General features: G+C 40.1%; 1 protein-coding gene across 4 annotated transcripts in view; it reads right to left on the reverse strand.

Annotated features, from left to right (window-relative positions):
* Window positions 1–12,704, reverse strand: part of mtbp (MDM2 binding protein) — a 31,784-nt gene that overhangs the window by 18,649 nt on the left and 431 nt on the right. For all 4 annotated transcript variants that reach the window (XM_054782475.1, XM_054782473.1, XM_054782474.1 and 1 more), the window contains exons 2-8: window positions 12,320–12,403; window positions 12,167–12,240; window positions 11,809–11,957; window positions 7,732–7,790; window positions 6,312–6,456; window positions 6,007–6,121; window positions 634–750 (exon numbers count right to left, since the gene is read on the reverse strand). In XM_054782475.1, the coding sequence (XP_054638450.1) occupies window positions 634–750; window positions 6,007–6,121; window positions 6,312–6,456; window positions 7,732–7,790; window positions 11,809–11,957; window positions 12,167–12,240; window positions 12,320–12,403 (743 nt within the window). The remainder of the gene's footprint in view (window positions 1–633; window positions 751–6,006; window positions 6,122–6,311; window positions 6,457–7,731; window positions 7,791–11,808; window positions 11,958–12,166; window positions 12,241–12,319; window positions 12,404–12,704) is intronic.

A 12,704-nucleotide genomic window follows, 5' to 3' on the forward strand; every position in this document is an offset into this window, starting at 1 on the left:
ATTTTTTTATTTTCTGCCAATACAATCCCCACCATCTGTTTCATCAGAGCTCTGAGCATTCTCCCTCTCTCACTCACTCTCTGTCACAGACACATACAGTACTATATAGTTTTGTGTATATGTTTGTGTGTGTGTGTGTGTGTGTGGGCCCATACTAGCCATAACTTCATGTGCATCCCCCTTGTATTTCATTGTTATGGCTATTAATCTACATCAGAAAGCTCATTACAGTGCAGCGCTGTACCAACTGTTATTAAAGACCTTGTCTCACACCGAGTGGTGTCTCTAAACAAATTCACTGCGTTTGCACAGCACACATCCTCCACCTTGTAAACAAACACAGGGGCTGCTTACCACAGAAATGCACACCAGGATTACAGTACAAGCGTAGGGGGTGGGCCTTTCTTACTTATGTTCTATCTTAACCAATTTATTTTCTACTCGAAGATTGTTTTCACCAGGCAGGAAACAGTTTAAAAAACAGAATGGGGCATTGCTTTAACTGGGCTTATCTGAAAAATTACTCCAAAAGTACCGACAAAGGCAGCCCACAAGTAAAATGGTTCAGTGTTTTGGAGCTCAGGAATAATTTTTCAGTTCCTCTAAAAGACTGAATAAAGGTTGATAATTCACCTCAGAGTGTAGTCTGCGGTCTGCAGTGGCACACGCGTCTTGCGGGAGACTGGACCTTGATGTGTTATGCACTGAAGAGCGCAAACAAAAGCCATCGAAACGTAGCTCTGACATGTACTGAGTCAAACGCACACAAAGAAAGAGGAAAAAAATATATCAGATACAGTCGAGTACAGTAGAATCACACACATCGCAACTGAAGATAGTTTGCTTCCTAAACAACAAACACCAAGTTTGTTGTGTACAATGTAGTGGGAAGAAGGGCAAAGAGGCCAAAAACTTACCACTTCCACACTGAATGGGAGGAGAACTTCTTTTTACTCTGTCATGTTGGACATGCCATGGCTGACTCCATGTGGTAATATAATGTCATGTCTCAATAACGGAACATTACTGACGCCTCGTGGCCAGAATACTGCGTACCTTTGCCTATAAATATTTTTTGAGTAATAATATGCCATAGTCAACCATGAAACAGCGATAATTTACATTTTTGAAAAACCACGGTAGAGCAAGGGAGCGATACAACTGAATGCTACACAGACCACAGACATGGGTCAGCATTAAAACAAGAGCAAAAGGATTAGAAATTATGAGCATCTTTATGTTGTGGTAATTATGAGAACCTACCTGTGTCTGTTTAAAATATAATCAGGCCAAATGTGTGGACCATAAGTATATTTATTATTTTTGTGAACCTTGTCTTTTTTCAACCTGCCTTTCATTTCCAGCTGTCTCTTCCACTTTTGTTGCCTTTAAATAGGGCAATAAACATTTTGTTAGGATAGCTAAAAATATATATACTGCTCAAAAAAATTAGAGGAACACTTGGAAAACACATAAGATCTAAACTGGGGAAAAAATTATCTTGAATATCTTTCCTGATAATAAGTGGGTGATGTATTAGTAACAAAATGATGCCACATAATTTGATAGAAATGAAAATGATCACCCTATAGAGGGGGGAAATCAAAGACACCCCAAAAATGAAAGTGAAAAAATTATGCAGCAGACTGGTCCATTTTGCTAAAATGTCATTGTAGCAACTCAAAATGATTCTCAGTAGTTTGTGTGGCCCCCACGTGCTTGTACGCATGCCTGACAACGTCGGGGCATGCTCCTAATGAGACTACGGATGGCGTCCTGGGGGATCTCCTCTCAGATCTGGACCAGGGCATCACTGCAGTACCTGGACGCATGGAGGAGATTCCAGGAGACAGGTAGTTACTCCAGGAGAGCTGGACAGGGCCGTAGAAGGTCCTTCAATCCTCAGCAGGATTGATACCTACTTATTATCAGGAAAGATATTCAAGATAATTTTTTTCCCCAGTTTAGGTCTCATGTGTTTTCGAAGTGTTCCTCTAATTTTTTTGAGCAGTGTATATACACACACAGTAATTTCTTCTCGAAATATTGTGAAACTGTGGGAAACATGCATTCTTTAGTCATTCTATAATGAATTTAAAATGAATATAAAAGCAGTTGATCATTTCTATTTTTCACCCCCAATCTCATTTACTTTTGTCTTTTATTGATGAAAGATTATTGATGAAAGAAATTTTTCAATTCCTTTCCCTCAACAGACTACAAGTAGGCCTGTCACGATAACAAATTTTGCTGAACAATAATTGTCCTACAAATTATTGTCAATTATTGATATTATTGACAACATTTTTTGAGACCTTTTTTTTCATTAATTATATGGCATAATAATACGAGTACATCACAACAAAAGCAACAAACTTTAGTTTCTCAAGACTATTTAACATTGTAATTGGAATGTCAAGAGCTTTTAAATACAAGGCCAGATGCAATTGTAATAGCTTTATTAATATAAGCTAATTTTATGACACTCTTGTTTTATTACCACTATTAGATAGGATGTGCGCCGCTCTTACTTTGAAAGCCGGAAGTGTGAAGTGTGATGTGTGTTGAAAATGTGCTTGTGAGATAGTGAGATAGCTATTGAGTGCCTCCGAAGCTGTGGCTGTTGTTCCTATTTCACACATAACTTGCACAAAGTCAGCGGCCAACCTAAAATGCTGGGTTACATTAACAAGCACTAAAGCACAACTCATACAGCCTGAGTGGTACACGCACAAGCGCACACACACCCGCATTAGCATGCTCTGCTAAACCAAGCTAACCCAGCTAGCTTATACTGGCTATTGCTTTACGTGAGCTCATGCGAGGGGTGGGAATCTCTGGCCATCTCACGATTCGATGCGATTACGATTCAGAGGCCTGCGACACGATGATAAAAGGATGATCGATGCATATCGATGCATCTTTTTTTGTGATCAACAGTTTGTCAACTTTTTCATGCATAATTTTTTTCTTTTTAAAATAAACATGAAACAGATTCATTTAATTCCATCATATTTTAATAATTGGAATGTTACATCTACCAACATATTTCCCATTCCAATTGCAGTGTCAGTGAAATAATGTTGCGATGCGACGTTGTATCTGGGTTCCAAAGTGTGCAACAAAGCACGAAAGAAAGCCCTGCTTCTCAACAACCGAATACAGCCACAAATCCTTCACAATAAAAGTTACAATTGACTTTGTGATTTGCATCACCTTTTCCGAGTTGGGTGGAAAATGAGTTATCACCTGCTCGATGGTTCTCTTGTTGGCAGCAACTTCAGCTGGCTGTTTTTCCTCCTGGTTCGGGTGGAAACGTGCTATGTGGTTTCTCATATTTGTTGTGTTCCCAAAATATTTTAAGCTTTTATTACAAAGCTTGCATATTGTTTGGCTCTTGTCCAGCTCATTTTTACCTTCAACTACGTGAAAGGCAAAGTGCTTCCAGACGCTCGCTTTAAATCCAGCGGGTGCGGGTTAAAGTTTACGCTCAGCCATTCTGGTAGCGTCTGATGGGCACCACACACTGGAGGCGACATCGCCTCTACTCCATACACTGTCAATAGAACCTGCGCTATAGGGCGGTTATCGCTTATCGTGTGAAAAGTTTGTGTACGTGTGTCTTTGTGCACACGCTGGCTTGCGGCGCGATCCCAGAAAGTTGAAAAATGTTCAACTTTTAATCGCTGTCGCCCAGACGAGGACCAATCAGCGGGAGTTTCGTTGATCGACCAATGAGCAGACAGGATGCTAATCAGTACGCAATACTTGCTGTGTCAGATTTCCCGGAGCTATTTGACATTTCTAAAAAAGAATATAGAGATGTAAAAAAAAAAAAAACAGCGGCATGGGAACTCGTTGGTGCCAGAGTAAACAGCGGGTAAGTTTACATTCATTTACAATGATATTTATGTAAGTTTATCTTCAATATTAGCAAGATCCGGTACTAGCAAGACCGTGGGAGACTCATACAATTCGCTCTGGATGTGAACATGTCGCTCACCCGAATACCATCCGCCAATGAGTTTCGCCAATCGCAGTCATTTGTCGCCTCCCGTGTGTGGCGTCCATTCCACTTAGGTGCACCACCATAAACTGTCCGGGCGGCACTTCTACTTTGGTTCTTTTTGTGCAGTTGTTTTTGTTCCATCACCATCGATTATTGGCATTTATGAATAGATTAATAATTGTCAATGTCCGCATCGCGATGCATCTAAGAATCAATTATTTCCGCCACCCCTAGCTCATGCTCACGTTCAGTAGCTAGTAAGAGTATCAAAGTTTTTTCACCGACTTAGCCGATGTTTCCGGTTGCCAACTCAACATGTTTAGTTCAGGAGAGGTCTGGTTAGTGTTTCTGAGGGGACATGCCACTGTGAATGAGTGGTCCATTGGGGAAATATTTCCACACATTCTTCCCGTGCGAACTCCCCGTACCATGAGAGAACAGTCCGGGCACAGTGAGGGGAACTAACACTACCACTACCAAGTACCACTGTTGCTACGGAGCCGAATATCCAACCGCCAACGTGAAATTAACAGCGACGGAGACGAATATCCAATGTCCAACATGAAATTAACTTAACCAATGTGCAGAGTGAACCCTCTTGTCATCCAGCCTGTGTGGTAAAGAGAGAGGAGAGAGAGGAAAACAAACAGGCATGCACATGTCAATTTATCAAGGCCAGCAAAATGACCGACTTAGTTTTTTTTAATTGTTCGTTTAATCGATTTATTGATTATCGTGACAGGCCTAAGTACAAGTATTAGCTGCTGCAAGACAAACTGCAAGTTTCCAAACTAAACTGTAAAGGTACAGTAGTTTGTTCCTGTCACAGGGCAGAACAGGGAATGGTACAGGATACACACACACAAACACACACCTATAGCTCACACACACACGCACAAGCACTCAAACACACACACACACACACACACGCACAACCACTCACATACACACTGGTTGTCATGGTACATCTAAACAGCAGTATGATGCCAGCGTTCATACTTTTCTCTCCTTTGGGAATGTATTCATCCTCTGCTGTCCTGCTGTGCAGCTTTCAACTGCCAGCCTAGGCCTTCTCACTTCTACCAGCAGCAGCATATTGGAAAAGGTCACTTTCGTAAGCAAGAAGGTGCATGCCTGCCACATTTTTTAACAGTCAATAGATACAATTGTAATGTTGTGAGTGTGAAGTATAACAGGCAGTCAACAATTGTCCAATTCTGTATAACCCAACCAATATTATAGGAATTTGGTATATAGTCTTCCCTCGCTACATCACGGTTCACCTTTCGCTGCCTCGCTGTTTCGCTAAATTTTTTTTTGGGTGCAATTATGCATGTTTTTTTTTAACAGCGTATGAACGCACATTGTGTTCTGCATCCTTGTGGTGTATTAGAACGATCTATTGATTCTCCCCCTCGTCTCAGTATGTGTTTATATGTCTGTATGAGCATATTAGGAATCCACAATAAAGCTCCCATAGCCCGCTAAACACAGTCACAACAGTTGTGATTGGCTAATGGAGAACGCGCACATTGTGTTCTGCATCCCTATTGGCTAAGGGAGAACACGTCTATTGTGTTCTGATTGGTTGTAGAACATTGTCAATCAATCTCCTTTGTGCAGCACTGCCGTGTTTCCTACAGACATTTCCACAGTTTGTTTGCAGCTCGGTCTACATGATGAGCAGAAACCTCTCAAAGGAAAATATTTCAAGTACACACAGGTTGGGTATGCAAAATATCCACATAAAGACTGAAACTTTCATGTAAATGAAACGTGTTTACATCTTTACTGTCAGCCACTAATTTGTAAGTCTGACTAAAATTAGTTTCAAAGTTCCAATGCTAAGAATAACTAAGAGGATGTTTTTTTTCTTTCCCTCAAAAATGAATACTGCAGGGCAATGATGGTGAGGATAAGAAAATGCAAAACACATACTGTAAAGCAAACAGTAAATAGAAAAAAAAAAAGCCTAGCACACACTCCTCCAGCCTTACCTTCTTCTCTCTGACCACCAGGCCTCCCCTCCACATTTCACTGGGGTCAATACAGCTTTTTAACTCAGCAGACTCGACTAGACCAGCACTCAGGTATGACGCCGTTTTTCTCCACCTGAAACAAAAGAACATAGGATAAATCGCAAATACCATAGCACTGAAGTAGCATTTTTTAAGTCCTAATGCATGAATTTACAACAGTAATTCTTCAAAAATCCATCTGCCTTCAAGGGGTCACTTTCTCATCTCATGATTACACCTCTAGTGCCCCCTCGTGGTACAACGTGAACATCACAAATTTTCACCCTGCAGTGCGCTCAGTGATGACAGTGATCTTAGCAGAGTGCCAGCAGCTCATGTGTCTCAAGGCTCCCAGAAGCGGCAGCAGGTCTTTCAAAGCAGGGCACTCCACAGCAGCGCCTAACACCAGCACATCCAACAATGCTTTACCTGAGGCGGGTAGGGGAACAACAAGGGAAAAATTTAATGGTATGTACATTTTTGGCAACATTGAGGAGAGAAATGTGAAAAATTATAGATTGTAAGAGAATTGCAGCATATGAAGTAGTGATGTCCCAATCCGATCTTCAGGATGCCGATGCGCTGTATTTTGAAGATCGGATAATATCGGTTTCCGCCACAAGATCGGGCCAATCTGGCTGCCATATAACGGTTGTAACTCTGAGCCACACTCCTACATGGTAGGTGCAGTAATGTGCCTCTAAGCTGGTTGCCACTCGACTCCCACCAACCACAAGAAAAAAAACGCAATACCACCATGAAGACATGTCCGCGGCGTACTGTGGTGAAGCTAGTTTCATGTTGGACATCGGATGTTTGGCTCCATAGTTACAGCGGTAGCGTCCCCTCATTGTGCCCGGACTGCTGTGTCATTGTGGGGGAGCTCGCACGCAGTGGGGCCATGGCCACCCTTGGTCACTCTCCGGCCATCCCACTGGCCATCTAGACATTTCAGGTATCAACTTATTGCCACCCCTACGTGAGTAATGGTCTCACCTTGGCCACCCCAATGAAAAATTTCTGGTTCCGCCACTGCTCACACGGGACGTGCTGCTCTAACCGCTGTTTTTTATATCACTTAATATATTATTAATATACAGTACTTAATATATTACTTATACAGTATTATTTAAATTACTATAATACTGTAATAAAAAAAAATGTAAAAGTCATATACTGTATTCTAAATCACACCAAAAATATATCTATAACCATGTCAAATGATTAGTCCTACCTTAAAAGTATTTTGCACACCCATTTTTTCCAATTTTATCCTTTATAGGATGGAGTTTTTTTTATTGGATGGATCTCTTACTTGATTAGGGACCTTACTCACAGAGGTTTGTTGCAACAGCCAGACAATATTGTTGACCATGCTGTGTAACAAAAAAGTAAATTCAGCAATACTTTAGTTGCATTATTTTTAATGCTTTGAAGTGCTATTTTCATATTCAATTCCGACTGGCGACCAGTCCAGGGTGTACCCCACCTCTCGCCCAAAGTCAGCTGGGATAGGTTCCAGCATACCCACAACCCTAGTGAGGATAAGCGGCATAGAAAACAGATGGATGAATGGGTATTCAATTCCACAAATCCATGTTTGTAACAAAAGCTTATTGCTTAAAAAAAAAGAAAAAAAGTGGATGTGGATCGGGACATCCCTAATACAGTATGAAGTATTTAATATGGGTTGGTTAACTGTACCAGGAGGCGGAAGCTTGTTTGACAGTGTATGCAGTCCTTCTGCAGCCTCCTCAAGCAACCTGTCCAATAGAAACCAAAGAGGGCAGGTGTTTATACATTCTGTGATTATTATCTTCTTTCTAATATTGTTGCATAGTTGTGTAAAGGTTAAGAACGTTGCCGCTCATGTAATTGTGCAACACAGAATGCAGGCCTGATGGCATCCCATTTCTGTTCAAAGACCCTACAAGTCAAAACAGTTCACTTCGGAAGCCGAATGCCCCAAAAGTTGTCCAATTTTGAGTTCATCAAAAACATTTCTGGAAAAATATGACACAAAGGTCCAACAAATCTTTGTTGTCTTTGGTTTTTTTTTTTTTTGATTATTGTGTTTTTTGTAGGGTTGTCAAATGATTACAAAGTTTAATCTGATTAATCAGTTTTAAAATTAATTAATCATGATTCTCACGATTACCATCTATGTCTGAAATATGCCAATTTTTACTGTATTTAATTAACAGAAAGATAAAAGACAGGACAGAATTATATATATTTGTATGAATTAACAGCTCCAAATGAACTAAATATTTCAATCAAGCTAAACGATACCACGATACCACTAAAAATGTATTTGTCCAACACTAGTCTCTTTAATAGTAGTAGAACATTTGAATCACACTTTAAACCATGTTATTATGACCAATGAGGGGTTGCGTTCAAAGACATCATGTAATTGAAGGTCAATTTACTTGTTTTCATTGTATTTTCAGGCATACATAAAAGTAGCAAATTGTACATCTGCTACAAAGAGTTACAAAGTGAGTGATAAGAACATCCACTGTTTTTCTTTATCTTCCTGTTTATTCAAACACACGCACACATATTATAAAGCCATTTTTGTGATGTTCAGAGTGTCCCTGGATGCATCTTGCATTCTTGTAATGAGAATGATCAAGTGTTCCCAATATAGGACCAGAGATGTTTGTGAGTTGGACATATATACAGTATATGGTGTTGGAATTGGACTGATGTTGATGTTGATGTGTTCAGGCCAGAATAAAGTCATAAAAGAGCATCAGACGCTGTGTGACTGTGTGGGGGACGCTCCACTGTGCTTCCGTCTACCGTCATAACAGAGAGGCGTGCTTGTTCTGGTGCGCATGCGTTAATTACACTGAAGTAATTAATTCAATTAATTAATTACCGCCGTTAACGCGTTATTTTTGACAGCCCTATTTTTTTGTGATTCTACCATCGATGGTATGGGACAAAACGAAAACAAACGATAATGGCTTCATAAAACTTACTGCAACATACATAGTATAACTGCTGTTTTACTATGCACATGACAATAAAATTCTTGAAAGGGTCTGGCAGCTCAGTGCAGTATGAGCAATCATATCATCAATCATCATTTACATACCAAAATTACATTTACCAAGCAGATGCTAACATAAATACATGTATTATATGGTACACAACACGTATTAACGTGGTACAAATAAAACGCAAATATGTGTCAGTATTGCTCTGCAAACACATTCCTGTTCCCTCTCCATTATGTGACTGTCAATCATCTTCTAATGGTAAGCAGTTTTGGGTCATTGTGTTGAAAGGGGTACCAAAAGCGTGACATAGCAAGCAAATATTATAGTTGTTATTTCCTAACCAATTTGCATATTAAGAGAAAGTATCACTTGTTCTGTGTCAGTTTATGAAAAAAAACATGCAAGAAAATATCACATTTTGATTCCTGATTTTATTTTGCATGTTTGTCACATTTAAATGTCTCAGCTCATCAAACAAATGAAGTCAATGAGAACACAACTGAGCACATAATGCACTTTTGAAATGAAACTTTTTATTATTAAGCGAGAAAAAATCCAAACTTACATGGCCCTGTGTGAAAAAGTGATTATTAAACCTAAGCAACAACTGCAATCAGGCATTTGCGATAACTTGCAATGAGTCTCTTACAGCGCTGTGGAGGAATTTTGGCCCCCTAATCTTTGCAGAATTGCTGTTATTCAGCCACACGAGAGGGTTTTCGAGCATGAACCGCCTACTTAAGGTCATGCCACGGCAGTATTTTGGATCACTGTCCTGCTGCAGAACCCAAGTTTGTTTCAGCTTGAGGTCACCAACAGATGGCCAGACATTCTACTTCAGGATTGTTTGGTAGACAGCAGAATTCATGGTTCCATTTATCACAGCAAGTCTTCCAGGTCCTGAAGCAGCAAAACCGCCCCAGACCATCACACTACCACCACCATATTTTACTGTTGGTATGAAATGCGGCATTACTTTTATGCCAGATGTAATGGGACACACACCTTCCAAAAAATTCAACTTTTGTCTCGTCAGACCACAGAGTATTTTCCCAAAAGGCTTTGGGATCTTCAAGATGTTTTCTGGCAAAATTGAGATGAGCATGAATGTTTTTTTTTTTTCAGCAGTGGTTTTCATCTTGGAGCTCTGCCATGCAGGCCGTTTTTGCCCAGTGTCTTTCTTACGGTGGAGTCATAAACACTGACCTTAACTGAGGCAAGTGAGGGCTGCAGTTCTTTGGATGTTGTTGTGGGGTCTTTTGTGACCTCTTGGATGAGTCATCGCTGCGCTCTTGGGGTAATTTTGGTTGGCCAGCCACTCCTGGGAAGGTTCACCACTGTTCCATGTTTTTGCCATTTGTTGATAATGGCTCTCAATGTAGTTCGCTGGAGTCCCAAAGCTTTAGAAATGGCTTTATACCCTTTTCCAGACGGATAGATCTCAAAAAATCGCAGTTAAGTTATGTTTTAACAGGGGGGCAGTCATTTTTTCCACACAGGGCCATGTAGGTTTTGATTTCTTTTCTCCCTTAATAACAAAGCATTTTGTGTTCAGTTGTGTTGTCATTTACATTTGTTTGATGATCTGAAACATTGAAGAGTGACAAACATGCAAAAAAATAAATAAATAAATCAGGAAGGGGGCAAAGACTTTTTCACACCTGTGAATATCTGTCACTATAAGTGCTTTAAACTGTCACAAACATGCTCCAAAATGGCGACGCATCTTGCGCATAACACGGCGCAAGTGCATGGGCCTCGTTTCAAATTCCGTGCGAGACCCTCACTGTGTTCTTTAAAACATTATTAGTTAGCACTGTAGTAACACACTTCACCTTCCACGAAAGCATGATGTAAGAAAAACAGTTCCCAAAAGTGAATTGATCAGAAAAACTATCAGCAGAAATCCTGAAGGTAACATGTATCCTAGACATTATGCCATATTTCTGATTTGGAATCAGAATTACTTTTGTTATTGTCTGAATTTTGCCAAAAAAAGACAGGGAAATTGTGTGTCAAGGATAATGTCAGCTCATTTGCATAGCCTTCCGCAGGCAGTTCAATTTTAGTTACATTGTGTGCAGACTACACTGGTTACGTTTGCGATGCATGCACGTTTTTTTTCAGAGTTTGGTCAAAGTACATGTTTTGGATGAAGCAAAATGCTACCAAACAGAAATCACAGCAGCTGGAACGTAAGTTCCACCGTTTTGTATTTATTTCATCATCTTTGTGACACACTTTTGCATGTCACAAAATGGTGCTGCGCAAACGGGCTGAAATTGACATCGGATCATGTTTATATACAACAGAGACAAAGAAAACAGTCAGCACCTGTTTATGCAATGTGTACGCAGTACATCTTTTTTGGTTATAGCTGCAAATCACTGTAGGCTGTCGTCAGAGTGACAGCACCCTCTCTGGTACCCCTTTCAGGAGACTGACCCTTTTACTTTTATGCAGTGGTAACTGTAACTTCTTGTTGTTCCTGTACGACATTGCCTGTACATTTAATAAAGGATTTCTGATGGTTTAGTTCCAGACTAAAACAAGTGAAGTCACTTTACATGCCTTTGTCTAGAAAATGTTAAAATGACAACGTGAATGTCAACAAGTGTCACAGAACAGATTGTAACAAGTAAGGTTTCACTGGATCTGAGTGGTACCTGCGGAGTATTATGATTTGCTGTAATATTACCAGGTTTCATGTTCATTTTTCTTTGGCACCAACTTTAAACTTGATTAATTGCAGAGAAAAAAAGAATCTCACTCTGTCAATGTTGCTTGGTCGCACTTTTGGTCCAATTCTTCCTGTTGACTCAGAGATCCAACACACATCTCCAAAGCCGTTTGCATCTCCTCTTCACTGTTTGCTCTTTGGTAGACTGCTGCCAGATCGTCCCAGTCTGAGCTGCAGAACTGCACAACATTTACATACATGTTTATTTTTGTCTTGCATTTAATAAAACTGTTTAGGGTCTTTACATTTATAATAAATGCATCCTGAATTATTGGCACAGTTTATTCTTGTAAGCATCGCCTGACTCAGTTGTGTAGAATAAGGCAAATAAATCAGTTTGTTTTATTGCACCATACAAACATGCAATGGACTTTTTGTAATTTCATACTTGTGTTGCTCCATGACAAGCCTGAACAGCAAAGTACCACCTCTGAAGAGATGGTTTTCCACTGAGAGAACAAGCTGAGGAAAAGGATAGGAAAGCAGTTTGTGAGTGAGACAACCTCAGACAACTATGCACCCATGCAATGTCTAAAAGCACCTGGGAGCACAGTGATTCCTCTTGCTGATTCTTCAGAAGAAAAGTCCACAATTTGGTCATAGATTAGCTTCATCTGCTGCGGACCTGTGCAAAAACACGTTAATAGCGGTTAGCCTTGATCACATGATGAAATCACACTCACAATCCAATGTTACAATGTTTGATGTAAAACTGCACCGCATCATTCCCACTTTTCAATATATTGACTCTCTCATTTAGTTAAACAAAAATCTGCAGCCTACTTCATCACCGCCAACTACAACTTCAGCACAGTACAGTAATAAACTTATTTTCCTAGTCAGTGTATTGTCGTCACTGTTGTCCCTGAGGACTAGATTTGACACTCTAACTCCGACAAGGCTATTTTGAATGTGTTTTTAACACT

The sequence above is a fragment of the Dunckerocampus dactyliophorus genome, chromosome 7, assembly GCF_027744805.1.
Source record: "Dunckerocampus dactyliophorus isolate RoL2022-P2 chromosome 7, RoL_Ddac_1.1, whole genome shotgun sequence".
Taxonomy (NCBI): Eukaryota; Metazoa; Chordata; class Actinopteri; order Syngnathiformes; family Syngnathidae; genus Dunckerocampus; species Dunckerocampus dactyliophorus.